This window comes from Lonchura striata, chromosome 35 (genome assembly GCF_050655825.1).
Source record: "Lonchura striata isolate lonStrDom1 chromosome 35, ASM5065582v1, whole genome shotgun sequence".
NCBI classification, from domain to species: Eukaryota; Metazoa; Chordata; class Aves; order Passeriformes; family Estrildidae; genus Lonchura; species Lonchura striata.
The window spans coordinates 212,768-239,340 of NC_140737.1; the positions used below are offsets into that span (position 1 = coordinate 212,768).

At 65.4% G+C, this 26,573-nt stretch overlaps 2 protein-coding genes across 6 annotated transcripts; one reads left to right on the plus strand and one right to left on the minus strand.

The window, feature by feature from the left end:
- The first annotated feature begins 25 nt into the window (after positions 1 to 25).
- On the plus strand, positions 26 to 21,104 carry DHX16 (DEAH-box helicase 16). 4 transcript variants are annotated; one of them, XM_085565123.1, is made up of 21 exons: positions 26 to 936; positions 2,166 to 2,398; positions 3,225 to 3,372; positions 4,479 to 4,535; positions 5,099 to 5,353; positions 6,725 to 6,943; positions 8,333 to 8,521; positions 9,375 to 9,485; positions 10,520 to 10,635; positions 11,511 to 11,721; positions 12,656 to 12,754; positions 13,326 to 13,478; positions 13,960 to 14,100; positions 15,348 to 15,510; positions 16,176 to 16,294; positions 16,995 to 17,062; positions 17,536 to 17,698; positions 18,847 to 19,008; positions 19,842 to 20,015; positions 20,809 to 20,997; positions 21,028 to 21,104. In XM_085565123.1, exons 1-20 carry the CDS (start codon positions 727 to 729, stop codon positions 20,953 to 20,955), a joined length of 3,138 nt encoding a protein of 1,045 aa, XP_085421249.1. In that variant the 5' UTR covers positions 26 to 726; the 3' UTR covers positions 20,956 to 20,997; positions 21,028 to 21,104. The 4 variants fall into 4 exon arrangements, with proteins under 4 accessions (XP_085421249.1, XP_085421248.1, XP_085421251.1 ...); XM_085565122.1 differs by having other exon boundaries at positions 20,809 to 21,104; XM_085565125.1 differs by lacking the exons at positions 20,809 to 20,997; positions 21,028 to 21,104 and adding an exon at positions 20,339 to 20,457.
- C35H6orf136 (chromosome 35 C6orf136 homolog) lies at positions 20,935 to 26,418 on the minus strand. Of its 2 annotated transcripts, XR_014950896.1 has the most exons (7): positions 26,165 to 26,418; positions 24,571 to 24,834; positions 23,408 to 23,496; positions 22,360 to 22,560; positions 21,897 to 21,966; positions 21,028 to 21,327; positions 20,935 to 20,997 (listed from the first exon to the last, which is right to left on the minus strand). XR_014950896.1 is itself a non-coding variant. In XM_085565145.1 (6 exons), the coding sequence occupies exons 1-6, from the start codon at positions 26,297 to 26,299 to the stop codon at positions 21,244 to 21,246; spliced, it is 843 nt and encodes a 280-aa protein (XP_085421271.1). In that variant the 5' UTR covers positions 26,300 to 26,418; the 3' UTR covers positions 20,935 to 21,243. The 2 variants fall into 2 exon arrangements, 1 of the variants encoding a protein (XP_085421271.1); XM_085565145.1 differs by having other exon boundaries at positions 20,935 to 21,327.
- Positions 26,419 to 26,573: the final 155 nt, after the last annotated feature.

Here is a 26,573-nt window from a genome sequence, read left to right on the forward strand (position 1 = left end):
GGGGAGCGGGGGATCCCTGAGGGAAAAGGAGAAATTTGGGATTTTGGGGGATTCCTTGGGAAAATCCCACATTTTGGGGAGAAAAATTTGGGGATTTCGGAGGGGGAGAGGCGAGGTTGGGGGGAGATTTCTGAGGGGAAATCCACGGATTTAGGGAAAAACAGTGACGAGTTTGGGGGGGACTGATGGGATTGGGGGACAAAAATGGGAATTTTGGGGTCAAATATGGGAATTTTGGGGATAAAAATGGGAATTTTGAGTTAAAAATGGGAATTTTGAGGACAAACATGGGAATTTTGGGGATAAAAATGGGAATTTTGAGGACAAACATGGAATTTTGGGGATAAAAGTGGGAATTTTGGGGATAAAAATAGGAATTTTGAGGACAAACATGGGAATTTTGGGGGCAAAAATGGTAATTTGGGGGTCAAAAATGGGAATTTTGAGGACAAACATGGAATTTTGGGGATAAAAGTGGGAATTTTGGGGATAAAGAAGGGAATTTCGGTATCCCAGCTCGCTCATTTTGGCTTGCGCCTCTCACCGCGGCATTACGGTAAAGCCTCCGGCGCCTCGCGCGCGTCATTACGGCAGCGCCGCCGGCGGGCGCGGCCTCGCTCTGAAGCCGCGCGCTGATTGGCCGCAGCTTTCCCGCGCTGGGCGCTGATTGGGCGGCCCCGCGAGGGCGGCAGGAAGGAGGCGGAGGAGGAAGGAGCCGGAGCGGCCATGGCGGCCATGGCGGCTCTGGAGCGCTGGGTGTCCGGGCAGCTGCAGGAGCTGCTGGGCCTCAGCGGCCGCCACGTCCCCGCCTTCCTGGTGGCGCTGGCGCGGCGCAGCCGGAGCCTGGAGGAGCTGCTGGAGCGGCTGCGCGAGACCGAGGCGCTGCGCGTGGAGGAGCCGCGCGTGCGCGAGTTCGCGCGCCAGCTCTGGGACAAGGTGCGCGGGAGCGCCGGGGGGGGCGGGGCCTGCGCCGGGGGGCGTGGCCTCGGGCTGGGCGCGCCGCGCTGGGGGCGTGGCCAGCGGGAAAGGGGCGTGGCTTGAGCGGCGCTGTGGGCGTGGCCTCGGGCTGGGCGCGCCGCGCTGGGGGCGTGGCCAGCGGGGAAAGGGGCGTGGCTTGCGCAGAAATGGGGCGGGGCTTGAAGGGAAGGTGTGGTAATGAGGGGGCGGGGCTTAAACAGATTAGGATGTGCAGTCAGCATGAGGGGGCGTGGCTCACACACAGCAGCCAATCAGGACGGGCTGTGGCGTGTAATGGGCGGGGACGTTTATGGGTGTGGTTCAGTGGGTGTGGCCATTTTGGGTGTGGTTATGTGGGTGTGGCCATTTTGGGGGCGTAGCCAAGCAGTGCGACTGAGTGGGAGTGGCCATTCTGGGTGTGGGCAATTTAAGTGTGGTTATGTGGGAGTGGCCATAGTGGGTGTGGCCATTTGGGGGTGTGGCCACAGTGGGTGTGGCCACTTTGGGTGTGGTTACATGGGTGTGGCTATTCTGGGTGTGGTGATTTTGGGTGTGGTTGAGTGGGTGTGACCACAGTGGGTGTGGTTTTGTGAGTGTGGCCATTTTGGGTGTGGTTGAGTGGGTGTGGCCATTCTGGGTGCGTCCAAATGGGTGTGGGCATTCTGGGCATGTCCAAGTGGGTGTGGCCGATCTGGGTGTGGTTAAGTGGGTGTGGCTATTCTGGGTGTGTCCAAGTAGGCGTGGCCACTCCAGCCAAGCCCCTCCCCATTGGGCATGTCCCCGGTGGGCGTGTCCCTGTGGGCGTGTCCCATTGGGCGTGTCCCCATTGGGTGTGTCCCTGTGGGCGTGTCCTGTGGGCGTGTCCCATTGGGTGTGTCCCGGTGGGCGTGTCCCGGTGGGCGTGTCCCGGTGGGCGTGTCCCATTGGGCATGTCCCGTTGGGTGTGTCCCCATTGGGCGTGTCCCGGTGGGCGTGTCCCCTGTGGGCGTGTCCCATTGGGTGTGTCCCGGTGGGCGTGTCCCGGTGGGCGTGTCCCGGTGGGTGTGCCCTATGGGTGTGCCCTATGGGCGTGTCCCGGTGGGCGTGTCCCATTGCGCGTGTCCCGGTGGGCGTGTCCCGGTGGGCGTGTCCCATTGGGCGTGTCCCTATGGGTGTGCCCTATGGGCGTGTCCCGGTGGGCGTGCCCGCGCCTGACCCCGCCCCTGCAGGTGCCGCGGGCGGCGCCGCGGGAGCCGCCGGGGCGCGCGGCCGAGCGGGCGGCGCTGGAGCTGCAGCGCCAGAACCGCGGCTACCGATTGGTGGAGAGCGACGAGGAGGAGGGGCCGGGCCCCGCCGGCCCCGCCCCGGCCCCGCCCCGGCCCCGCCGGCGCCACCTGAGGAGCCGCCGCCGCTCCGAGTCCCCCCCCGAGGAGCCCCCCGAGCCCCCGGCGGCCGCCCCGACGTGAGCGACCCGGGGCTGGGGGTCTGGGGGGTCCTGGTGGGGTTTGGGGGGTCCTGGGAGGGTTTGGGGGGATCCTGGTGGGGTTTGGGGGGTCCTGGTGGGGTTTGGGGGGTCCTGGGAGGGCCTGGGGGGGTCCTGGGTGGGGTTTGGGGGGTCCTGGGTGGGGTTTGGGGGGTCCTGGTGGGGTTTGGGGGGTCCTGGGTGGGGTTTGGGGGGTCCTGGGTGGGGTTTGAGGGGTCCTGGGAGGGGTTTGAGGGGTCCTGGGAGGGCCTGGGGAGGTCCTGGGTGGGGTTTGGGGGGTCCTGGGAGGGCCTGGGAGGGTCCTGGGTGGGGTTTGGGGGGTCCTGGGTGGGGTTTGGGGGGTCCTGGTGGGGTTTGGGGGGTCCTGGGTGGGGTTTGGGGGGTCCTGGGTGGGGTTTGAGGGGTCCTGGGAGGGCCTGGGGAGGTCCTGGGTGGGGTTTGGGGGGTCCTGGGAGGGCCTGGGGAGGTCCTGGGTGGGGTTTGGGGGGTCCTGGGTGGGGTTTGGGGGGTCCTGGTGGGGTTTGGGGGGTCCTGGGTGGGGTTTGGGGGGTCCTGGGTGGGGTTTGTGGGGTCCTGATGGGGTGTGGGGGGTCCTGGGTGGGGTTTGGGGGGTCCTGGTGGGGTTTGGGGGGTTCTGGTGGGGTTTGGGGGGTCCTGGTGGGGTTTTGCCATTGTTTTACTGCCCTGGGTGTATTTTGGGGGTGCCGGTGCAGAGCTGGGTCCCGGGGGGTTTCTGGGCTCCCGGGGGGTTTTTGGGGTCCCGGGGGGTTTTTGGGGTGCCCGAGCCGCTCGTGCCCCCTCCCAGGGCCGCCGAGCCCCCCGAGGAGCCGGAGGAGGAGTGGGAGGCGTCGGAGCGGGAGCGGCTGCGGGACCTGCGGGAGCGCGACGCCTTCGCCGAGCGGCTGCGGCGGCGCGACCGCCAGCGCGACCGCGGCGCCCGCGGCGACAGCCAGGTGGGACGGGGGTCCTGGGGGGTCTGGGGGGTCCTGGTGGGGATTTGAGGGGTTCTGGGGGGGGTTTGAGGGGTCCTGGGTGGGGTTTGAGGGGTTCTGGGTGGAGTTTGGGGGGTCCTGAGGGGGATCTGGGGGGGTTTGAGGGGGTTTGGGGTGTCCTGACTGGGGTTTGGGGGGGATTTGGGGGATCCTGGGTGGGGTTTGGGGGGTTCTGGGTGGGGTTTGGGGGGATTTGGGGAAGTTTGAGGGGGTTTGGGGGGTCCTGGGTGGGGTTTGGGGGGGATTTGGGGTGTCCTGGGTGGGGTTTGGGGAGGATTTGGGAGGAGTTTGAGGGGTTCTGGGGGGTCCTGGGTGGGGTTTGACGGGTCTTGGGTGGGATTTGAGGGATCCTGGTGGGGATTTGGGGGGCTCTGGGGGATCTGGGTGGGGTTTGTGGGTTCCCTGAGGAGGTTTTGGGAGGTTCTGAGTGGGGTTTGGGGGGCTCTGAGTGGGGTTTGGGGGGTCTCTGAGGGGGTTTTTGGGGCTCTGAGTGGGGTTTGGGGGGTCTCTGAGGGGTTTTTGGGGGCTCTGAGTGGGGTTTGGGGGGTCTCTGAGGGGGTTTTTGGGGCTCTGGCTGGGGTTTGGGGGGTCTCTGACGGGTTTTTGGGGCTCTGAGTGGGGTTTGGGGGGTCCCTGAGGGGGTTTTTGGGGCTCTGAGTGGGTTTTGGGGGGTCTCTGAGGGGGTTTTTGGGGCTCTGAGTGGGGTTTGGGGGGTCTCTGAGGGGTTTTTGGGGCTCTGGCTGGGGTTTGGGGGGTCTCTGAGGGGGTTTTTGGGGCTCTGAGTGGGGTTTGGGGGGTCTCTGAGGGGTTTTTGGGGCTCTGGCTGGGGTTTGGGGGGTCTCTGAGGGGTTTTTGGGGGCTCTGAGTGGGGTTTGGGGGGTCTCTGAGGGGTTTTTGGGGCTCTGAGTGGGGTTTGGGGGGTCTCTGAGGGGTTTTTGGGGGCTCTGAGTGGGGTTTGGGGGGTCTCTGAGGGGTTTTTGGGGCTCTGGCTGGGGTTTGGGGGGTCTCTGAGGGGTTTTTGGGGCTCTGAGTGGGGTTTGGGTCCTCACCCCCTTTTCCTTGCCCAGGCCTACGAGGAAGCCCAAAAACGGCTCAAAATGGCTGAGGAGGACCAGAAGGCCTTGGTGAGGGGGAGAGCCCCAAATCCCCCCAATTCCCAAAGTCCTTTTTTGGGAATTCTCCGTTTCCCCGGAGCCTGGAGCTCCGGGAATGTTTCCACAGGAGAACCTGCCCCTCTCACCCCGTTTCACCCCATTTTCTCCCCGTTTCACCCCATTTTCTCCCCATTTTCTCTCCATTTCACCCCATTTTCTCCCTGATTTCTCCCACTTCACCCCATTTTACCCCATTTTCTCCCCATTTCACCTCATTTTCTCCCTATTTTCTCATGTTTTCTCCCCGTTTTCTCCCCATTTCACCCCATTTTCTCCCCATTTCACCCATTTTCTCCCCATTTCACCCCATTTTCTCCCTGTTTTCTCCCATTTCACCCCATTTTCTCTCCATTTCACCTATTTTCTCTCCATTTCACCCCATTTTCTCCCCATGTTCTCCCATTTCACCCCATTTTCTCCCCATTCCACCCTATTTTGCCCCATTTTCTCCCATTTCACCCCATTTTCTCCCCGTTTTCTCCCATTTCACCCCATTTTCTCCCCGTTTTCTCCCCGTTTTCTCCCTCCCGCAGATCCCCGAGCTGCGCAAGCGCTCGCGCCGCGAGTACCTGGCCAAGCGGGAGCGGGAGAAGCTGGAGGAGCTGGAGCAGGAGATCCAGGACGAGGAGCTGCTCTTCGGGGAGGAGGCGCTGACGGCGGCCGAGCGCCGCGAGCTGCGCTACAAACGGCGCCTGCGCGACCTGGCCCGCGACTACAAACGGGCCGGGGCCCAGGAGCAGCTGGAGAGGAGCAGCCGCTACCACATCCCGCAGGAGACGCGGGACAAGGTGAGCAGGGGGGAAATCCCGGATTTGTACCTGGGAAACCCCAAATTCATACCTGAGAAACCCCAAAATCATACCTGGGGAGGAGCAGCCGCTACCACATCCCGCAGGAGACGCGGGACAAGGTGAGGGCAGGGGGGAAATCCCGGATTTGTACCTGGGAAACCCAAAAATCGTACCTGGGAAACCCCAAAATCATACCTGAGAAACCCCAAAATCACACCTGAGAAACCCCAAAATCATACCTGGGGAGGAGCAGCCGCTACCACATCCCGCAGGAGACGCGGGACAAGGTGAGGGCAGGGGGGAAATCCCGGATTTGTACCTGGGAAACCCAAAAATCGTACCTGGGAAACCCCAAAATCATACCTGAGAAACCCCAAAATCATACCTGAGAAACCCCAAAATCATACCTGGGGAGGAGCAGCCGCTACCACATCCCGCAGGAGACGCGGGACAAGGTGAGGGGAGGGGAAAAATCCCGGATTTGTACCTGGGAAACCCTGAAATTCATACCTGAGAAACCCCAAAATCATACCTGGGAAACCCCAAAATCATACCTGAGAAACCCCAAAATCATACCTGGGGAGGAGCAGCCGCTACCACATCCCGCAGGAGACGCGGGACAAGGTGAGGGGAGGGGGGAAATCCCAAATTCATACCTGACAAATCCTGAAATTGATACCTGAGAAACCCCAAATTCATACCTGGGAAACCCCAAATTTGTACCTTGGAAATCCCATCCCTGACCCCCCAAACCCCCCCCGACCCCCCAAACCCCCCCCGACCCCCCAAACCCCATCCCTGACCCCCCAAACCCACCCCTGACCCCCCAAACCCCATCCCAGACCCCCCAAACCCACCCCTGACCCCCCAAACCCCACCCCTGACCCCCCCAAACCCCCCCTGACCCCCCAAACCCACCCCTGACCCCCCAAACCCCCCTCCTGACCCCCCAAACCCCACCCCAGACCCCCCAAACCCACCCCAGACCCATCCCTGACCCCCCAAACCCCCCCCCTGACCCCCCAAACCCCACCCCAGACCCCCCAAACCCACCCCAGACCCATCCCTGACCCCCCAAACCCATCCCTGACCCCCCAAACCCCCCCAAACCCATCCCTGACCCCCCAAACCCCCCCAGCCCCACCCCTGACCCCCCAAACCCCCCCCAAACGCCCCCAAACCCCCCCTGACCCCCCAAACCCATCCCTGACCCCCCAAACCCACCCCAGACCCATCCCTGACCCCCCAAACCCCATCCCAGACCCCCCAAACCCCCCCTGACCCCCCAGACCCATCCCTGACCCCCCCCGACCCCCCAAACCCCCCCCTGCCCCCCAGCCCCGCCGCTGAGCGTCCCGCCGCCCGCAGCGCATCCCGGAGCGGGAGGAGGCGCAGGAGGAGGCGCTGGCGCCGCGGGACGAGCAGCGGCGCTGGGAGGAGCAGCTGCTGGGGGCGGCCGCGCTGCGCTTCGGGGCCCGCGACGCCGCGCGCCGGCAGGGCCCCCCCGAGTACCCGCTGCTGCTGGAGGACGAGGAGATGGTGCAGTTTGTCAGCGCCGCCCGCCTGGAGGGCACCGACCCACAGAAGGTGGGGTCTGGGGGGGTTTAGGGGGGATTTGGGATGGTTTGGTGGGGATTTGGGATGATTTGGGATGGTTTGGGGGGTTTAGGGGGGATTTGGGATGGTTTGGGGGGGATTTGGGCTGCTGGAGGACGAGGAGATGGTGCACTTCGTCAGCGCCGCCCGCCTGGAGGGCACCGACCCCCAAAAGGTGGGGTTTGGGGGGGTTTGGATGGTTTAGGGGGGATTTGGGATAGTTTGGGGGGGATTTGGGATGGATTTGGGCTGCTGGAGGACGAGGAGATGGTGCACTTCATCAGCGCCACCCGCCTGGAGGGCACCGACCCCGACAAGGTGGGGTTTGGGGGGATTTGGGATGGTTTGGGGGGGATTGGGATGGATTCGGGGTGGTTTAGGGGGGAATTGGGCTGCTGGACGACAAGGAGATGGTGCACTTCGTCAGCGCCGCCCGCCTGGAGGGCACCGACCCCCAAAAGGTGGGCTCTGGGGGGTTTGGGGGGTCCTGGGTGGGTCTGGGGGGGATTTGGGGTCATGGGAAGGGGTTTGGGGTGAATTTGGGGTGAATTTGATGACACTGAGGGTGACGCCAGTGACACTGAGGTGTCATTGTGACAATGGGGTGTCCCCAAGGCCGAGCGCCGCCGGCAGTGGGGACGGGGGGTGGTTACTGGTGGGACTGGGGTGAGTTTGGGGTGAGTTTGGTGACACCGAGGGTGGCACCAGTGACACCGAGGTGACCCTGAGGTGTCCCTGGTGTCCCCAGGACGTCCCTGAGGCCGAGCACCACCAGCAGTGGGGACGGTGGGTGGTTACTGGTGGGACTGGGGTGAGTTTGGTGATGTTGTGGGTGGCACCAGTGACACCGGGGTGTCCCCAGGACGTCCCCGAGGCCGAGCGCCGCCGGCAGTGGGGACGGGGGGTGGTTACTGGTGGGACTGGGGTGAGTTTGGGGTGAGTTTGGTGATGTTGTGGGTGGCACCAATGACACCGAGGTGACCCTGAGGTGTCCCTGGTGTCCCCAGGACGTCCCCGAGGCCGAGCACCACCAGCAGTGGGGACGGGGTGTGGTTACTGGGGGGACTGGGGTGAGTTTGGTGATGTTGTGGGTGGCACCAGTGACACCGGGGTGTCCCCAGGACGTCCCCGAGGCCGAGCGCCGCCGGCAGTGGGGACGGGGGGTGGTTACTGGTGGGACTGGGGTGAGTTTGGGGTGAGTTTGGTGATGTTGTGGGTGGCACCAATGACACCGAGGTGACCCTGAGGTGTCCCTGGTGTCCCCAGGACGTCCCCGAGGCCGAGCACCACCAGCAGTGGGGACGGGGTGTGGTTACTGGGGGGACTGGGGTGAGTTTGGTGACACCGAGGGTGGCACCAGTGACACCGGGGTGTCCCCAGGACGTCCCCGAGGCCGTCCCCGAGGCCGAGCGCCGCCGGCAGTCGCTGCAGGACGGCCGCCGGGCCCTGCCCATCTTCCCCTTCCGCGACGAGCTGGTGGCGGCCGTGGGGCAGCACCAGGTGCTGGTGATCGAGGGCGAGACCGGCTCGGGGAAAACCACCCAGATCCCCCAGTACCTGCACGAGGAGGTGCCCGGGGGCACGGGGAGGGACTGGGGGGACTGGGAGGGGGTCAGGAGGGGGGTTGGGAGGGACTGGGAGGGACTGGGGGGGACTGGGGGGGATTGGGAGGGGGTCAGGAGGGGGGTTGGGAGGGACTGGGGGGGACTGGGAGGGACTGGAGGGGACTGGGGGGGACTGGGAGGGAGTTGGGGGAGATTGGAGGGGTTGGGATGGGACTGGGAGCAAACTGGGAGGGGGTTCTGTGGTACTGGGAGGAACTGGGAGGGAACTGGGAAGAGGTTCTGGGGTACTGGGAGGAACTGGGCAGGGGTTCTGTGGTACTGGGAGGGACTGGGAGAAACTGGGAAGGGGTTCTGGGGTACTGGGAGGAACTCGGAGGAACTGGGAGGGGGTTCTGGGGTACTGGGAGGGACTGGGAGGGAACTGGGCAGGGGGTTCTGGGGTACTGGGAGGAACTCGGAGGAACTGGGAGGGGGTTCTGGGGTACTGGGAGGAACTGGGCAGGGGTTCTGGGGTACTGGGAGGAACTGGGAGGGGTTCTGGGGTACTGGGAGGAACTGGGAGGGAACTGGGCAGCGGTTCTGGGGCACTGGGAGGAACTGGGAGGGGGTTCTGTGGTACTGGGAGGAACTGGGAGGGAACTGGGAAGGGGTTCTGGGGTACTGGGAGGGAACTGGGAGGAACTGGGAAGGGGTTCTGGGGCACTGGGAGGGACTCGGGGGGATTTGGGCTCTTGGGGGGTTTGGGGCTGCTCAGGTCTCGTTTCTGGGGTCGTTTCAGGTCCGGGGGTGTCACTGGGGGGTCTGGGGTCTCTGTCACCCCCTGTCACCCCCTGTCACCCCTGTCCCCGCTGTCCCAGGGCTACACGCGGGGCGGGATGAAGATCGGGGTGACGCAGCCGCGGCGCGTGGCCGCCATGAGCGTGGCCGCCAGGGTGGCCGTGGAGATGGGGACGAAGCTGGGCAACGAGGTGACACCGGGGACACCGGGGACATTTGGGGGACACGGGGACATTAGGGGGACACCGGGGACATGGGGAACGAAACTGGGCAACGAGGTGACACTGGGGACATTTGGGGGACACCGGGGACATGGGGGGAACACCTGGGACATGGGGAACGAAGCTGGGCAACGAGGTGACACCGGGGACACCGGGGACATTTGGGGGACACCGGGGACATGGGGAACGAAACTGGGCAACGAGGTGACACCAGGGACATTTGGGGGACACCGGGGACATTTGGGGGACACGGGGACATGGGGGGGACACCTGGGACATGGGGAACGAAACTGGGCAACGAGGTGACACCGGGGACACCGGGGACATTTGGGGGACACCGGGGACATTTGGGGGACACCGGGGACATGGGGAACGAAACTGGGCAATGAGGTGACACCAGGGACACTGGGGACATTTGGGGGACATGGGGACATGGGGGGGACACCGGGGACATGGGGAACGAAACTGGGCAACGAGGTGACACCGGGGACATTTGGGGGACATGGGGACATGGGGGGAACACCGGGGACATGGGGAACGAAACTGGGCAATGAGGTGACACCAGGGACACCGGGGACATTTGGGGGACACGGGGACATGGGGGGGACAACGGGGACACCAGGACACAGGAGACCTTGGGGACACGGGGGCATTGGGGACATGGGGACGTGGGGACATTGTAGACGCAGGGACACATCCCCACCTACAACCACGACGTCCCCACCTTGGGGACACGTCCTGGGCACTTTGGGGACACCGCGGTGACACAGCTGGGGGGCTTTGAGTGACCACAGCAGGGTTTGAGTGACCCTGAGGACAATGAGTGACCTCGGGGGTGGCCTGAGTGACCCTGAGGGGACAGAGCACGCCCAGGGAGGTGGCAGTGACCCCGGGGAGGTGACAGCAGCTCCAGGGAGGTGGCAGCAGTTCAGGGGAGGTGACAGTGACCCCCGGGAGGTGGCAGTGGCCCCGGGGGTGACAGGCCCGTGTCCCTTGTCCCCAAGGTGGGGTACAGCATCCGCTTCGAGGACTGCACGTCGGAGCGCACGGTGCTCAAGTACATGACGGACGGGATGCTGCTGAGGGAGTTCCTGACCGAGCCCGACCTGGCCTCCTACAGGTGACACGGGGACACCGGGGACACTGGGGACAGTGGGGACACTGGGGACAGTGGGGACACTTGGGGACACCGGGGACAGGGACATCCAGGGGACACCGGGGACACTGGGGACATTGGGGACACTGGGGACATTGGGGACACTGGGGACACTGGGGACACTGGGGACACCGGGGACATTGGGGACACTGGGGACAGGGACAGCCAGGGGACACCGGGGACATGTCCTCCTTCCTGTCCCTATCCCCGTGTCCCTGTCCCTGTTCTCATGTCTCCATCTGTGTCCCCCATGTCCCTGTGTCCATGTCCCTGTGTCCATGTCCCTGTCCCCGTGTCCCCATGTCCCCGTGTCCCTGTCGGTGTCCCCATCCCTGTCCCCATGTCCCTGTGTCCATGTCCCTGTCTCCATGTCCCTGTCCCCGTGTCCCCATGTCCCCGTGTCCCCATGTCCCCGTGTCCCTGTCGGTGTCCCCATCCCTGTCCCCATGTCCCTGTGTCCATGTCCCTGTGTCCATGTCCCTGTCCCCGTGTCCCCATGTCCCCGTGTCCCCGTCGGTGTCCCCATCCCTGTCCCCATGTCCCTGTGTCCATGTCCCTGTGTCCATGTCCCTGTCCCTGTGTCCCCATGTCCCTGTGTCCATGTCCCTGTGTCCATGTCCCTGTGTCCATGTCCCTGTCCCTGTGTCCCCATGTCCCATCCCTGTCCCCATGTCCCCGTGTCCCCGTCGGTGTCCCCATGTCCCGTTGGTGTCCCCGTGTCCCCATGTCCCATCCCTGTCCCCGTGTCCCCGTGTCCCCGTTTGTGTCCCCATGTCCCGTTGGTGTCCCCGTGTCCCCATGTCCCATCCCCGTGTCCCCGTCGGTGTCCCCGTGGCCAGCGTGATCATGGTGGACGAGGCGCACGAGCGCACGCTGCACACGGACGTGCTCTTCGGCCTCATCAAGGACATCGCGCGCTTCCGGCCGCAGCTCAAGGTGCTGGTGGCCTCGGCCACGCTGGACACCGAGCGCTTCTCGGCCTTCTTCGACCACGCGCCCGTCTTCCGCATCCCCGGCCGGCGCTTCCCGGTGGACATCTACTACACCAAGGTGACGTGGGGACGTTGGGGACAGCGGGGACATCGGGGACATCGGGGACACTGGGGACACTGGGGACATCAGGAACACTGGGGACATTGAGGGCATGGGGACAGCTGGTCATTCCTGGCCGGCACTTCCTGGTGGACATCTACTACACCAAGGGGACGTGGGGACACTGAGGGGACATTGGGGACATCAGGGACACTGGGGACATTGGGGACATTGAGGGCATGGGGACAGCTGGTCATCCCCGGCCGGCACTTCCTGGTGGACATCTACTACACCAAGGGGACGTGGGGACGTTGGGGACAGCGGGGACATTGGGGACACTGAGGACTTGGGGACATTGAGGACTTAGGGAGACCAGGGTCACTGGAGACATTGAGGGAGTTGGGGACACTGGGGACATTGGGGACATTGAGAACTTGGGGACATTGAGAACTTGTGGGCAATGAGGATGTGGGGACATTGGGGACATGGATGATGTTGGGGACACTGGAGACGCTCAGGGCTACCTGTGGCTGTGGGGTGTTGGGAGCACTGAGGGACACGAGGGGACACGGGAAGAGGGGGATGGCTGGGGACCTTTGGGGACAGCCGGTGCTGATGTCCCCTGCTGTCCCCGTGTCCCCATGTCCCCTCTGTCCCCCATGTCCCCAATGTCCCTGTGTCCCCCATGTCCCCGCTGTCCCCCGTGTCCCCCATGTCCCCATGTCCCCGTGTCCCCGTGTCCCCCGTGTCCCCCGTGTCCCCGTGTCCCCCGTGTCCCCTCTGTCCCCGTGTCCCCCGTGTCCCCCATGTCCCCGTGTCCCCGTGTCCCCCGTGTCCCCGTGTCCCCGTGTCCCCCGTGTCCCCTCTGTCCCCGTGTCCCCCGTGTCCCCCATGTCCCCGTGTCCCCGTGTCCCCCATGTCCCCGTGTCCCCGTGTCCCCGTGTCCCCGCAGGCGCCCGAGGCCGATTACCTGGAGGCCTGCGTGGTGTCGGTGCTGCAGATCCACGTCACCCAACCGCCCGGGGACATCCTGGTGTTCCTCACCGGCCAGGTCAGCGTCACCTCGGTGTCACCTCGGTGTCACCTCGGTGTCACCGTGTCCCCCTGACAGCTCCCCTGCCCCCAGCCCCAATTTCCTGCCACCAGCCTTTGTCCTGCTGTGCCCCCGATGTCCCCAGTGATGTCCCTGATGTCCCCAGTTTCCTCAATGTCCCCAATCCCCTGGCTGTCCCAAATGTCCCCAATCCCCTGGCTGTCCCCGATGTCCCCAATGTCCCCAATCCCCTGGCTGTCCCCAGTGTCCCCAATGTCCCCGATGTCCCCAATCCCCTGGCTGTCCCCGATGTCCCCGATGATGTCCCCAACGATGTCCCCGACGCCAGGAGGAGATCGAGGCCTGCGTGGAGCTGCTGCAGGAGCGCTGCCCCTGATGTCCCTGATGTCCCCAATCCCCTGGCTGTCCCCAGTGTCCCCAATCCCCTGGCTGTCCCCAGTGTCCCCAGTGTCCCCAATCCCCTGGCTGTCCCCAATGTCCCCAATCCCCTGGCTGTCCCCGATGTCCCCAATCCCCTGGCTGTCCCCGATGTCCCCGATGATGTCCCCAACGATGTCCCCGACGCCAGGAGGAGATCGAGGCCTGCGTGGAGCTGCTGCAGGAGCGCTGCCGCCGCCTGGGCTCGCGCCTGCCCGAGCTGCTGGTGCTGCCCATCTACGCCAACCTGCCCTCGGAGCTGCAGGCCCGCATCTTCCAGCCCACGCCCCCCGGCGCCAGGAAGGTGCGCCGGCCCTTTAAGGGAGGGGCGGGGCCTCGGGAGGGGGCGTGGCGTGATGGGAAAGGGGCGGGGTTTAAGGGAAGGGGCGGGGTTTGACATAGGGAGCTGGGAAGGTGCGCTGGCCCTTTAAGAGGGGCGGGGCCTCAGGAGGGGGCGTGGTGCAATGGAAAAGGGGCGGGGTTTGAGGGGAAAGGGGCGGGGTTTAAGGGAAGGGGGCGGGGTTTCGTTTGGGAAGCTGGGAAGGTGCACTGGCCCTTTAAGGGAAGGGGTGGAGCCTAAAGGGGCGTGGCTTTATTGGGCGTGGCCGGCAGCATGGCACATGATTGGATGGAGCTCCAAGTGGGCGTGGCTTATCGGGGTGTGGCAGGGAGGGGCGGGGCCTGCATGGGCGTGTCCCAGGCGTGTCCTGGCGTGTCCCGGGCGTGTCCCAGGCATGTCCCGGGCGTGTCCGGGCGTGTCCCAGCGCTGGCCCCGCCCCGCGCAGGTGGTGGTGGCCACCAACATCGCCGAGACGTCGGTGACGATCGACGGCATCGTCTACGTGCTGGACCCCGGCTTCTGCAAGCAGAAGAGCTACAGCGCCCGCACGGGCATGGAGTCCCTGGTGGTGACACCCTGCTCGCGGGTAGGGCCACCCGTGTCACCTGTGTCACCTGTGTGTCACCTGTGTCACCTGTGTGTCACCCGTGTGTCACCCGTGTGTCACCCGTGTCACCCGTGTGTCACCCGTGTCACCTGTGTGTCACCCGTGTGTCACCCGTGTCACCTGTGTGTCACCTGTGTCACCCGTGTGTCACCCGTGTGTCACCCGTGTCACCTGCGTGTCACCTCTGTCACCTCTCTGTCATTTATTGTCACATCCCCCTATTTTTACCTGTCCCTGCTGTGTCCCCATCGTGCTCCAGTCAGGTGCCAGGTTCGGTGATGTCACTGGTGTCACTGGTGTCACTGGTGGCACAGTGAGGTATCACTGGTGTCACTGGTGTCACTGGTGTCACTCTGGTGTCACTGGTGTCACTCTGGTGTCACTGGTGTCATTGCTGTCCCAGTAAGGTGTCACTGGTGTCACTGGTGTCACTGTGTCACTGGTGTCACTGCTGTCCCAGTAAGGTGTCACTGGTGTCACTGCTGTCCCAGTAAGGTGTCACTGGTGTCACTGGTGTCACACTGGTGTCAGTGATGTCCCAGTAAGGTGTCACTGGTGTCACTGGTGTCACTGGTGTCACTGGTGTCCCAGTAAGGTGTCACTGGTGTCCCCGCTGTCCCCAGGCCTCTGCCAACCAGCGCGCGGGCCGCGCGGGCCGCGTGTCACTGGTGTCACTGGTGTCACTGGTGTCACTGGTGTCACACTGGTGTCAGTGATGTCCCAGTAAGGTGTCACTGGTGTCACTGGTGTCACTGGTGTCCCAGTAAGGTGTCACTGGTGTCCCCAATGTCCCCAGGCCTCTGCCAACCAGCGCGCGGGCCGCGTGTCACTGGTGTCACTGGTGTCACACTGGTGTCACTGGTGTCACTGGTGTCATTGCTGTCCCAGTAAGGTGTCACTGGTGTCACTGCTGTCCCAGTAAGGTGTCACTGGTGTCCCAGTAAGGTGTCACTGGTGTCCCCAATGTCCCCAGGCCTCTGCCAACCAGCGCGCGGGCCGCGCGGGCCGCGTGTCACTGGTGTCACTGGTGTCACTGGTGTCACTGGTGTCAGTGATGTCCCAGTAAGGTGTCACTGGTGTCACTGGTGTCACTGGTGTCCCCAGGCCTCTGCCAACCAGCGCGCGGGCCGCGCGGGCCGCGTGTCACTGGTGTCACTGGTGTCACACTGGTGTCACTGGTGTCACACTGGTGTCACTGGTGTCCCCGGTGTCCCCGCTGTCCCCAGGCCTCTGCCAACCAGCGCGCGGGCCGCGCGGGCCGCGTGGCGCCCGGGAAATGCTTCCGGCTGTACACGGCCTGGGCGTTCCAGCACGAGCTGGAGGAGACGGCGGTGCCCGAGATCCAGAGAGCCGACCTGGGGGCACTGGTGCTGCTGCTCAAGAGCCTGGGTGGGCACTGGGAGCACTGGGAGGGACTGGGACAGACCTGGGGGCACTGGTGCTGCTGCTCAAGAGCCTGGGTGGGCACTGGGAGCACTGGGAGGGACTGGGACAGACCTGGGGGCACTGGTGCTGCTGCTCAAGAGCCTGGGTGGGCACTGGGAGCACTGGGAGGGACTGGGACAGACCTGGGGGCACTGGTGCTGCTGCTCAAGAGCCTGGGTGGGCACTGGGAGCACTGGGAGGGACTGGGACAGACCTGGGGGCACTGGGAGGGACTGGGAGGGCCTGGGTGGGCACTGGGATGGACTGGGAGGGACCTGGGAGGGACTGGGAGGGAACTGGGGGCACTGGGGTGACACCGGGGTGACACAGGTGACACAGGGTGACACCGGGGTGACAGTGGGTGACACAGGTGACACCGGGGTGACACAGGTGACACTGGGGTGACATTGGGGTGACAGTGGGTGACACAGGTGACACAGGTGACACAGGGTGACAGTGGGTGACACAGGGTGACACAGGTGACACTGGGGTGACATAGGGGTGACAGTGGGTGACACTGGGTGACACTGGGGTGACACAGGTGACACAGGTGACACAGGGTGACAGTGGGTGACACAGGGTGACAGTGGGTGACACAGGTGACACAGGGTGACGCCGGCTGTCCCCAGGCATCAACGACCTGATCCACTTTGACTTCCTGGACCCGCCCCCGCACGAGACGCTGGTGCTGGCGCTGGAGCAGCTCTACGCCCTGGGGGCACTGAACCACCTGGGGGAGCTGACCACGGTACTGGGGGGACTGGGAGGGACTGGGAGGGACTGGGAATGGGGAATGAACCTCCTGGGGGAGCTCACCACGGTACTGGGAGCACTGGGACGGACTGGGAGGGACTGGGAATGGGGAATGAACCTCCTGGGGGAGCTCACCACGGTACTGGGAGGGACTGGGAGAGACTGGGAATGGGGAATGAACCTCCTGGGGGAGCTCACCACGGTACTGGGAGCACTGGGAGGGACTGGGACGGACTGGGAATGGGGAATGAACCTCCTGGGGGAGCTCACCACGGTACTGGGGGGACTGGGACGGACTGGGAGGGACTGGGAGGGGGGAATGAACCTCCTGGGGGAGCTCTCCACGGTACTGGGAGGGACTGAAAGGGACTGGGAGGGACTGGGATGGGACTGGGAGGGACTGGGAAGTGGGAATGAACCTCCTGGGGGAGCTCGCCACGGTACTGGGGGGACTGGGAGGGACTGGGAGGGACTGGGAATGGGGAATGAACCTCCTGGGGGAGCTCGCCACGGTACTGGGGGGACTGGGAGGGACTGGGAGGGACTGGGAGCACTGGGAATGGCCCATGAGCGCACTGGGGGCACTGGTGGCACTGGGGGCACTGGGAGCACTGGGAATGGCCCATGAGCGCACTGGGGGCACTGGTGGCACTGGGTGGTCACCGCTGTCCCCTGTCCCCTGTCCCCTGTCCCAGCTGGGCCGGCGCATGGCGGAGCTGCCGGTGGAGCCGATGTTGGCCAAGATGATCCTGGCGAGCGAGCAGTGAGTGACGGCCGCCACCCCAAAGTGTCCCCTGGGTGTCCCCAGCGTGTCCCCAGAGAGTCCCAAACGTGTCCCCAATGTGTCCCCAGGGTGTTCTGATGTCCCCTCAGTGTCCCCTGTGTCCCCAATGTCCCCTCAGTGTCCCCAATGTCCCCTCAGTGTCCCCTGTGTCCCCAATGTCCCCTCAGTGTCCCCAATGTCCCCTCAAGTGTCCCCTCAGTGTCCCCTCAGTGTCCCCTCAGTGTCCCCAGTGTCCCCTCAGTGTCCCCAGTGTCCCCTCAGTGTCCCCAAAGTCCCCTCAGTGTCCCCTGTGCCCTGTCCCAGGTACGGCTGCACGGAGGAGGTGCTGACGGTGGCTGCCGTGTCCCCAATGTCCCCTCAGTGTCCCCAATGTCCCCAATGTCCCCTCAGTGTCCCCAATGTCCTCTCAGTGTCCCCACTGTCCCCAGTGTCCCCAATGTCCCCTGTCCCAGGTACGGCTGCACGGAGGAGGTGCTGACGGTGGCCGCCATGCTCTCGGTGAACAACGCCGTGTTCTACCGGCCCAAGGACAAGGTGCTGCACGCCGACAGCGCCCGCGTGGCCTTCAGCGTGCCCGGCGGCGACCACCTGGTGCTGCTCAACGTCTACAACCAGGTGTGGGGACAGCGGGGACAGCGGGGACATGGGGGACACCGGGGACAGCGCGGAGTGTGGGGACACTGGGGACATTGGGGACACTAGGGACATCAGGGACAGCGGGGACACTGGGGACACCGGGGAGATCAGGGACACTGGAGACATGGGGGACACCAGGGAGTGTGGGGACACTGGGGACACCGGGGACACTAGGGACAGTGGGGAGTGTGGGGACATCAGGGACATTGGGGACATTGGGGACACTGGGGAGTGTGGGGACACTGGGGACATCGGTGATATTGGGGACATCAGGAATATGGGGGACATTGTGGGGGTTTGTGGACACCAGGGACATCGGGTGCGTTTGGGGACACTGGGGACATGGGGGACGCTGGGGACACTGGAGATATGGGGGACACTGGGGGGTGTGGGGACATTGGGGACATTGGAGACACCAGGGGCTTTGGGGACATCGGGGACACTGGGGACATTTGGGGAACACTGGGGACACCGTGGGGGAGTTGAGGACATGGGGGACATGGAGAAATTGGGGACACAGGGGTTGGGGACCTTGGGGACACCGTGGGGCTGGGGACACGTCCAGCAGCAGCGCTGACCTTTGTGTCCCTCTGTGTGTCCTGCGTGTGTGGCTGTCCGTGTCCCATGTCCCCCGTGTCCCGTGTCCCCCTGGTGTCCCCCGTGTCCCCCCGTGTCCCCCGTGTCCCCGTGTCCCCCCGTGTCCCCGTGTCCCCCCGTGTCCCCCGTGTGCCCGTGTCCCCCTGGTGTCCCCCATGTCCCATGTCCCCCCGTGTCCCCCCGTGTCCCCGTGTCCCCCTGGTGTCCCCCATGTCCCCCGTGTCCCCGTGTCCCCCCGTGTCCCCGTGTCCCGTGTCCTCGTGTCCCCCGTGTCCCATGTCCCCCCGTGTCCCCCCGTGTCCCCGTGTCCCCCCGTGTCCCCCCGTGTCCCGTGTCCTCGTGTCCCCGTGTCCCCGTGTCCCATGTCCCCCCGTGTCCCCGTGTCCCGTGTCCCCCCGTGTCCCGTGTCCCCCCGTGTCCCCCGTGTCCCCGTGTCCCCCGTGTCCCCGTGTCCCCCCCATGTCCCCCCGTGTCCCCGTGTCCCCGTGTCCCCCCGTGTCCCGTGTCCCGTGTCCCGTGTCCCGTGGCAGTGGGTGGCCAGCGGGCACTCCCTGCAGTGGTGCTACGAGCACTTCGTGCAGGCGCGCTCTCTGCGCCGCGCCCGCGACGTGCGCGAGCAGCTGCAGGGGCTGATGGAGCGCGTGGAGATCGCCCCGTCCTCCTGCGGGGGCAACCTGGACCTGGTGCGCAAGGTGAGCCCCAGATACACCCCAAATATCCCCCAAATATCCCCCAAATATCCCCAAAATATCCTGAAAATATTCCCCAAATATCCCCCAAATCACACCTCAGCCCCGTCCTCCTGCGGGGGCAACCTGGACCTGGTGCGCAAAGTGAGCCCCAGATACGCCCCAAATATCCCCAAAATATCCCCAAATGCACCCTAAATATCCCCAGAATATCACCAAAATATCCTACCCCAGTCCCTCCCAGTTTATCCCAGTCCATCCCAGTCCTTCCCAGTCCCTCCCAGTCCCTCCCAGTAACGCTGTGTCCCCCCCAGGCCATCACAGCGGGGTTCTTCTACCACACGGCGTGGCTGGCGCGGGGCGGGTACCCATCCCAGTGTGTCCCAGTTTATCCCAGTCCATCCCAGTTTATCCCAGTTTATCCCAGTCCATCCCCGTGCCCTCCCCGTGTATCCCAGTCCATCCCAGTCCCTCCCAGTCCCTCCCAGTAACGCTGTGTGTCCCCCAGGCCATCACGGCGGGGTTCTTCTACCACACGGCGCGGCTGGCACGGGGCGGGTACCCATCCCAGTCCATCCCAGTTTATCCCAGTCCATCCCAGTGCCCTCCCCGTGTATCCCAGTCCCTCCCAGTCCCTCCCAGTAACGCTGTGTCCTCCCCAGGCCATCACGGCGGGGTTCTTCTACCACATGGCGCGGCTGGCGCGGGGCGGGTACCCATCCCAGTCCATCCCAGTTTATCCCAGTCCATCCCAGTGCCCTCCCCGTGTATCCCAGTTTATCCCAGTCCATCCCAGTCCCTCCCAGTCCCTCCCAGTAACGCTGTGTCCCCCCCAGGCCATCACGGCGGGGTTCTTCTACCACACGGCGCGGCTGGCGCGGGGCGGGTACCGCACGGTGAAGCACCAGCAGCCGGTGTTCATCCACCCCAACAGCGCCCTGTTCGCCCTGCAGCCCCGCTGGGTGCTGTACCACGAGCTGGTGTGCACCTCCAAGGAGTTCATGAGACAGGTGGGGACACCTGGGGACACCTGGGGACACCTGGGGACATGGGGACACCTGGGGACACGGCAGGGACACGGCAGGGACACGGCAGGGACATGGGGTCACAGGGCAGTGTGGGTACAGGGACACGCTGGGTGCTGGCGTGCACCTCAAGGAGTTCATGAGACAGGTGGGGACACCTGGGGACACCTCGTGGATGTGTCCCCGTCCCCAGGTGCTGGAGATGGACAGCGCCTGGCTGTCCCTAGGGCTGTCCCCAGGTGTGTCACAGGTGTGTCACAGGTGTGTCACAGGTGTGACAGGTGTGACAGGTGTGTCCCCGTCCCCAGGTGCTGGAGATCGACAGCGCCTGGCTGTCCCTAGGGCTGTCCCCAGGTGTGTCACAGGTGTGTCACAGGTGTGTCACAGGTGTGTCACAGGTGTGACAGGCGTGTGACAGGTGTGTCCCCGTCCCCAGGTGCTGGAGATGGACAGTGCCTGGCTGTCCCTAGGGCTGTCCCCAGGTGTGTCACAGGTGTGTCACAGGTGTGACAGGTGTGACAGGCGTGTCCCCGTCCCCAGGTGCTGGAGATGGACAGTGCCTGGCTGTCCCTAGGGCTGTCCCCAGGTGTGTCACAGGTGTGTCACAGGTGTGTCACAGGTGTGTCACAGGTGTGACAGGTGTGTGACAGGTGTGTCCCCGTCCCCAGGTGCTGGAGATCGACAGCGCCTGGCTGTCCCTAGGGCTGTCCCCAGGTGTGTCACAGGTGTGTCACAGGTGTGTCACAGGTGTGTCACAGGTGTGACAGGCGTGTGACAGGCGTGTCCCCGTCCCCAGGTGCTGGAGATCGACAGCGCCTGGCTGCTGGAGGTGGCCCCCCACTATTACCAGGCCAAGGAGCTCGAGGACGGCAGCGGCCGCAAAATGCCCAAAAAAGCCGGAAAATCACGGGAGGAGCTGGGCTGAGCCCGGGGACACCTGGGGACACCTGGGGGACACCCGGGACACCTGGGACACCCAGGGGACACCTGGGGACACCCAGGGGACACCTGGGACACCCCAATACAGCCCCGGGGCAGAGCACGGCGCCGCTGTCCCCGTGTCACCGCGTGTCACCGCTGCTCTTTATTCTGTACATTAAGTTAAGGGGGAGGGGACGCGGGGAGGGGACACGCCGAGGTGGGGGAGGGCGCCCAGGTGTCCCCTCGGAGCGGGGAGGGCGCCCAGGTGTCCCTCGGGTGGTCGTTGGTGGCTTCATGGCCGGGCCAGCGCCACGGCCAGCGCCGCGGCCACCAGCAGCTTCTTGGGCTCGGGGACGGCCGTGGGGGCTGGCATCAGCTGGGGGGGGACACGGGGTCAGGGGGCACCGGGGGCGGCGCCCAGGTGTGCCCAGGTGTGCCCAGGTACCCCCCAGGTGTGCCCAGGTACCCCCCAGGTGTGCCCCAGGTATGCCGAGGTGTGCCCAGGTGTGCCCCAGGTGTGCCCAGGTGTGCCCCAGGTACCCCCCAGGTGTGCCCGGGTACCCCCCAGGTGTGCCCCAGGTATGCCGAGGTGTGCCCGGGTACCCCCCAGGTGTGCCCCAGGTACCCCCAGGTGTGCCCAGGTGTGCCCCAGGTACCCCCCAGGTGTCCCCCAGGTGTGCCCAGGTACCCCCCAGGTGTGCCCAGGTACCCCCCAGGTGAGTTCCCAGGTACCCCCCAGGTGTGCCCAGGTGTATCCCAGGTGCCCCCCAGGTGAGTTCCCAGGTACCCCCCAGGTGTATCCCAGGTGCACCCGGGCATGCCCAGGTGTATCCCAGCTGTGCCCAGGTGTATCCCAGGTGTGCCCAGGTGCCCCCCAGGTGTACCCTAGGTGTGCCCAGGTACCCCCCAGGTGTGCACAGGTGTGCCCAGGTGTGCCCCGCTCACCTTGTCCACGCGGTGGCAGCGGATGAGCCCCTGCGAGTTGAGGAAGAAGGTGGAGAAGGCGTCGTAGGACCTGGGGGGACACGGGGGTGGCACAGGTGTGGCACAGGTGTGCACGGGGGTGACACGGGGGTGACACAGGGATGGCACAGGGTGGCACAGGGGTGGCACAGGTGTGGCACAGGTGTGCACGGGGATGGCAGGGGCTGCCCCAGGTGTGCCCCAGGTGTGCCCCTCACCTGAGCAGGGTGCGCTTGTCCCGCCGGTACCAGCGCAGCAGCAGCAGGTGCAGGGGAGGTGACACGGGGTGACACGGGGGTGGCACAGGTGTGCACAGGGGTGGCACAGGTGTGCACGGGGGTGGCACAGGGTGACACGGGGGTGGCACAGGGTGACACGGGGTGACACGGGGGGTGACATGGGGGTGGCACAGGGACGGCAGGGCTCCCCCAGGTGCGCCCCTCACCTGAGCAGGGTGCGCTTGTCCCGCCGGTACCAGCGCAGCAGCAGCAGGTGCAGCGGCAGCCCCGTCAGGCGCCAGCGCGCCCGCAGGCTCCAGTCCTCGGGGTGCCGCGTCAGCGCCAGCACCTCCAGCCGCAGGCTGGCAAAGTACCCCCAGGCCAGGGCCCGGCACAGCGCCAGCGCCAGCGCGTACATGGCGCGGCCCCTGGGGACACGGGACACGCCGAGTGTCACTGTCACCCACTGTCACCCCGTGTCACCCACTGACACCCACTGACACCTCCCTGTGCCACCCCGGCACTGCCACTGCCACCCAGTGCCACCCAGTGTCACCCCGTGTCACCCACTGACACCCACTGACACCCACTGACACCTCCCTGTGCCACCCCGGCACTGCCGCTGTCACCCACTGACACCCACTGCCACCCAGTGTCACCCAGTGTCACCCATTGTCACCCAGTGTCACCCAGTGCCACCCACTGTCACCCAGTGTCACCCACTGACACCCACTGTCACCTCCCTGTGCCACCCTGGCACAGCCACTGCCACCCAGTGCCACCCACTGACACCCAGTGTCACCCAGTGTCACCCCATGTCACCTCCCTGTGCCACCCTGGCACCTCCCCAGGGCCACCCCGCAGGCCCAGGGTTGACCCCAGTGTCCCCTCACTGTCCCCAGGGCTGTCCCCAGTGTCCCCCTGCTGTCCCCAGTGTCCCCCCTGTCCCCCCATTGTCCCCTCACTGTCCCCAGTGTCCCCCACTGTCCCCAGTGTCCCCTCAGTGTCCCCCACTGTCCCCAGTGTCCCCCACTGTCCCCAGTGTCCCCAGTGTCCCCCTGTTGTCCCCAGTGTCCCCCCTGTCCCCAGTGTCCCCAGTGTCCCCCCGTTGTCCCCCCACTGTCCCCAGGGTTGTCCCCACTGTCCCCCCGCTGTCCCCAGTGTCCCCTCACTGTCCCCTCACTGTCCCCAGGGTTGTCCCCAGTGTCCCCCACTGTCCCCAGTGTCCCCCCACTGTCCCCCCGTTGTCCCCTCACTGTCCCCAGTGTCCCCCACCGCGTGTGCAGGTGCAGGTGCTGGCACTGGAACTCCACGTCGGGGGCGTACAGGGCGTAGTCCGGGATCTTCAGGAAGAAATTGGGGAGCTGGGGGGGACGGGGGTCACCGGGGGGTCACGGGGGGTCACCGGGGGGTCACCGGGGGGACAGCGCCGCTGTCACCCCCCCCTGGCCGCTGTCACCTCCCCACTTCTGTCCCACCCCCGTTTCCCGTCAATCCCCCACAATTCCGTCACCTCCCTCGGCTGCTTTGTCACCCCCTCCCCATTTTGTCCCCCCTCTTTGTCACCTCGTGCCGCAGCCTCTCGTGCCCCCCGTGATGTCCCCGCGCCCCCCATGACGTCCCCAAGCCCCCCATGATGTCCCCATGCCCCCCATGATGTCCCCGTGCCCCCCGTTGTCACCTCGTGCCGCAGCCTCTCGTGCCCCCCATGATGTCCCCAAGCCCCCCGTGATGTCCCCGAGCCCCCCGTGACGTCCCCAAGCCCCCCATGATGTCCCCAAGCCCCCCATGATGTCCCCAAGCCCCCCGTGATGTCCCCAAGCCCCCCATGACGTCCCCCATGATGTCCCCATGCCCCCCATGATGTCCCCAAGCCCCCTGTGACGTCCCCAAGCCCCCCATGACGTCCCCAAGCCCCCCGTGATGTCCCCAAGCCCCCCGTGACGTCCCCATGTCCCCCATGACATCCCCAAGCCCCCCATGATGTCCCCAAGCCCCCCGTGATGTCCCCGAGCCCCCCGTGACGTCCCCGTGCCGTCCCCGTTGTCACCTCGTGCCGCAGCCTCTCGTGCCCCCCAAGCCCTCCGTGACATCCCCAAGCCCCCCGTGATGTCCCCAAGCCCCCCGTGATGTCCCCAAGCCCCCTGTGACGTCCCCAAGCCCCCCATGACGTCCCCAAGCCCCCCATGATGTCCCCAAGCCCCCCATGACGTCCCCAAGCCCCCCATGATGTCCCCAAGCCCCCCGTGATGTCCCCGAGACCCCCATGATGTCCCCAAGCCCCCCGTGACGTCCCCAAGCCCCCCGTGCCCCCCGTTGTCACCTCGTGCCGCAGCCTCTCGTGCCCCCCAAGCCCCCCGTGATGTCCCCAAGCCCCCCGTGATGTCCCCCATGACGTCCCCAAGCCCCCCATGATGTCCCCGTGTCCCCGTTGTCACCTCGTGCCGCAGCCTCTCGTGCATGCTGGCCAGGTGCTCCTCCATGGAGGGCGGGGGGCTGCCCCGGCGGCCCGGGGGGGTCCCGGCGGTGCCCGGGGGGGGTCCCGGGGGTCCCGCCAGCAGCCGGGGGGGGTCCCTGACGTCGATGTCGTCCTCGCGCCGCCCGTCCACCGTGGTCACCGGGCCCCCGAGCCCCTCCAGCCCCCGGGCCGGGGGGCAGCGCGGGGCGGGCAGCAGGGCCAGCCCCGGGGGCGGCTCCAGGCCCTGGAACGGGAAAAGAGCAATTTGGGGAGGGGGAGCGGGTGGGGGGTCACTGGAGGGGGGCTTGCCCCGTGGGAAAGGGCGTTTACCGATTTGGGGGGATTGACCCCAGGAAAAAGTGGGGTTTAACGATTTTGGGGGGATTCACCCCAGGAAAAAGAGGGGTTAACCGATTTTGGGGGGATTTACCCCAGGAAAAAGAGGGGTTTAACGATTTTGGGGGGATTGACCCCAGGAAAAACTGGGGTTTAACGATTTTGGGGGGATTTACCCCAGGAAAAAGTGGGGTTTAACGATTTTGGGGGGATTTACCCCAGGAAAAACTGGGGTTTAACGATTTTGGGGGGATTAACCCCATTTTTAAGGGTATTTGCCCCATTTTAGGAGGATTTGTCCAATGGAAAAGGGGATTGTCCCGATTTTGGGAGGATTAACCCCATGGAAAAGGGGGTTTTCACCGATTTGGGGGGATTTGCCCCATAGAAAAAGGGGTTTTCACCGATTTTGGGGGGATCTGCCCCATTTTTGAGGGATTTGCCCCATAGAAAAGGGGGGTTTTACCAATTTCGAGAGGATTTACCCCATTTTGGGGGGATTTTCCCTACAGCAGAGGGGATTGTCCCGATCTTCGGGGGATTTAAGCCCAGGAAAAAGAGCGGTTTTACCGATTTTGGGGGGATTTACCCCATTCTGGAGGACCTGCCCCATTTTTAGGGGATTTGCCCCATTTGGTTCCCACCAGCGACCCCAGGCGGAAGCCCCGCCCCAAATAAGGACAGCCTTTAATTTGCATAGCCACGCCCCACTAGGGATAAACCTAAAACACTGATTTGCATAGCCACGCCCCGCTAGGGATAAACCGAAAACACTGATTTGCATAGCCACGCCCCGCTAGGGATAAACCGAAAGCGCTGTGTGATTTGCATAGCCACGCCCTCCCGCCGGCAAACCGAAACTATTTAAGGACGCTCATTTGCATAACCCCGCCCAGAGCCAACGCTGCCGCGCGCTCCATTTGCATGGCCCCGCCCACCCGGCGCCCGCTATTTGCATAACCGCGCGCCCCCTCCCCTATTTCCATAGCCCCGCCCCGCCAGCACCGCTATTTGCATGGCCCCGCCCCTCCGCGGCGCTATTTGCATGGCCCCGCCCCTCTCCGCGGCGCTATTTGCATGGCCCCGCCCCTCCGCGGCGCTATTTGCATGGCCCCGCCCCCTCCGCGGCGCTATTTGCATGGCCCCGCCCCCTCCGCGGCGCTATTTGCATGCCCCGCCCCTCCGCGGCGCTATTTGCATGCCCCGCCCCTCCGCGCTCCCCTCCGCGCTGCCCTCACCTGCGGCCGCGCTCGGTAGCGGCGGCGCGGCGGGGCCGCCGCGGGCGCTGCGCTGGCCGCCGCGCTGGCCGCCGGGGCCCAGGCGCGGCCGGGCCGCAGGCGGGCGGTGAGGGCGGCGGTGACGTGCCGGTACATGGCGGCGCTGGCGGCGCTGTCCCCGCGGCTGCCGCGCTGTCCCCGCCGCCTCCTCCGCTCTTCCCCCTCACGCCGCCGCTCGCAGCGCGCCTGCGCGGGCCGCGCGCGCCTCGCCCCCCCGCGCGGCTCTGCGCATGCGCCGAGCGCGAGAAGGTGACCCGCAGCCGGCTGCGCACGCGCCGTGGCTCCGCACTCTTCCCGCCCACCCGCCGTTCATTCAAGAGGCAGAGGAGGGGCGGGGCCGGGAGGTGCCAGCCAATAGGAAGCGCGGTGG

Coding starts and splice junctions, on each gene's coding strand:
- DHX16 (XM_085565122.1), top strand. CDS start 727: ATGGCGGCCATGGCGGCTCTGGAGCGCTGGGTGTCCGGGCAGCTGCAG. Junction 2,399..3,224: donor CCCCCGGCGGCCGCCCCGAC/GTGAGCGACCCG, acceptor GCCCCCTCCCAG/GGCCGCCGAGCCCCCCGAGG. Junction 19,009..19,841: donor ACCTGGACCTGGTGCGCAAG/GTGAGCCCCAGA, acceptor TGTCCCCCCCAG/GCCATCACGGCGGGGTTCTT.
- C35H6orf136 (XM_085565145.1), bottom strand. CDS start 26,299: ATGTACCGGCACGTCACCGCCGCCCTCACCGCCCGCCTGCGGCCCGGC. Junction 24,835..26,164: donor GCTACCGAGCGCGGCCGCAG/GTGAGGGCAGCG, acceptor TTCCCGTTCCAG/GGCCTGGAGCCGCCCCCGGG. Junction 23,497..24,570: donor ACGAGAGGCTGCGGCACGAG/GTGACAACGGGG, acceptor CGTCCCCCCCAG/CTCCCCAATTTCTTCCTGAA.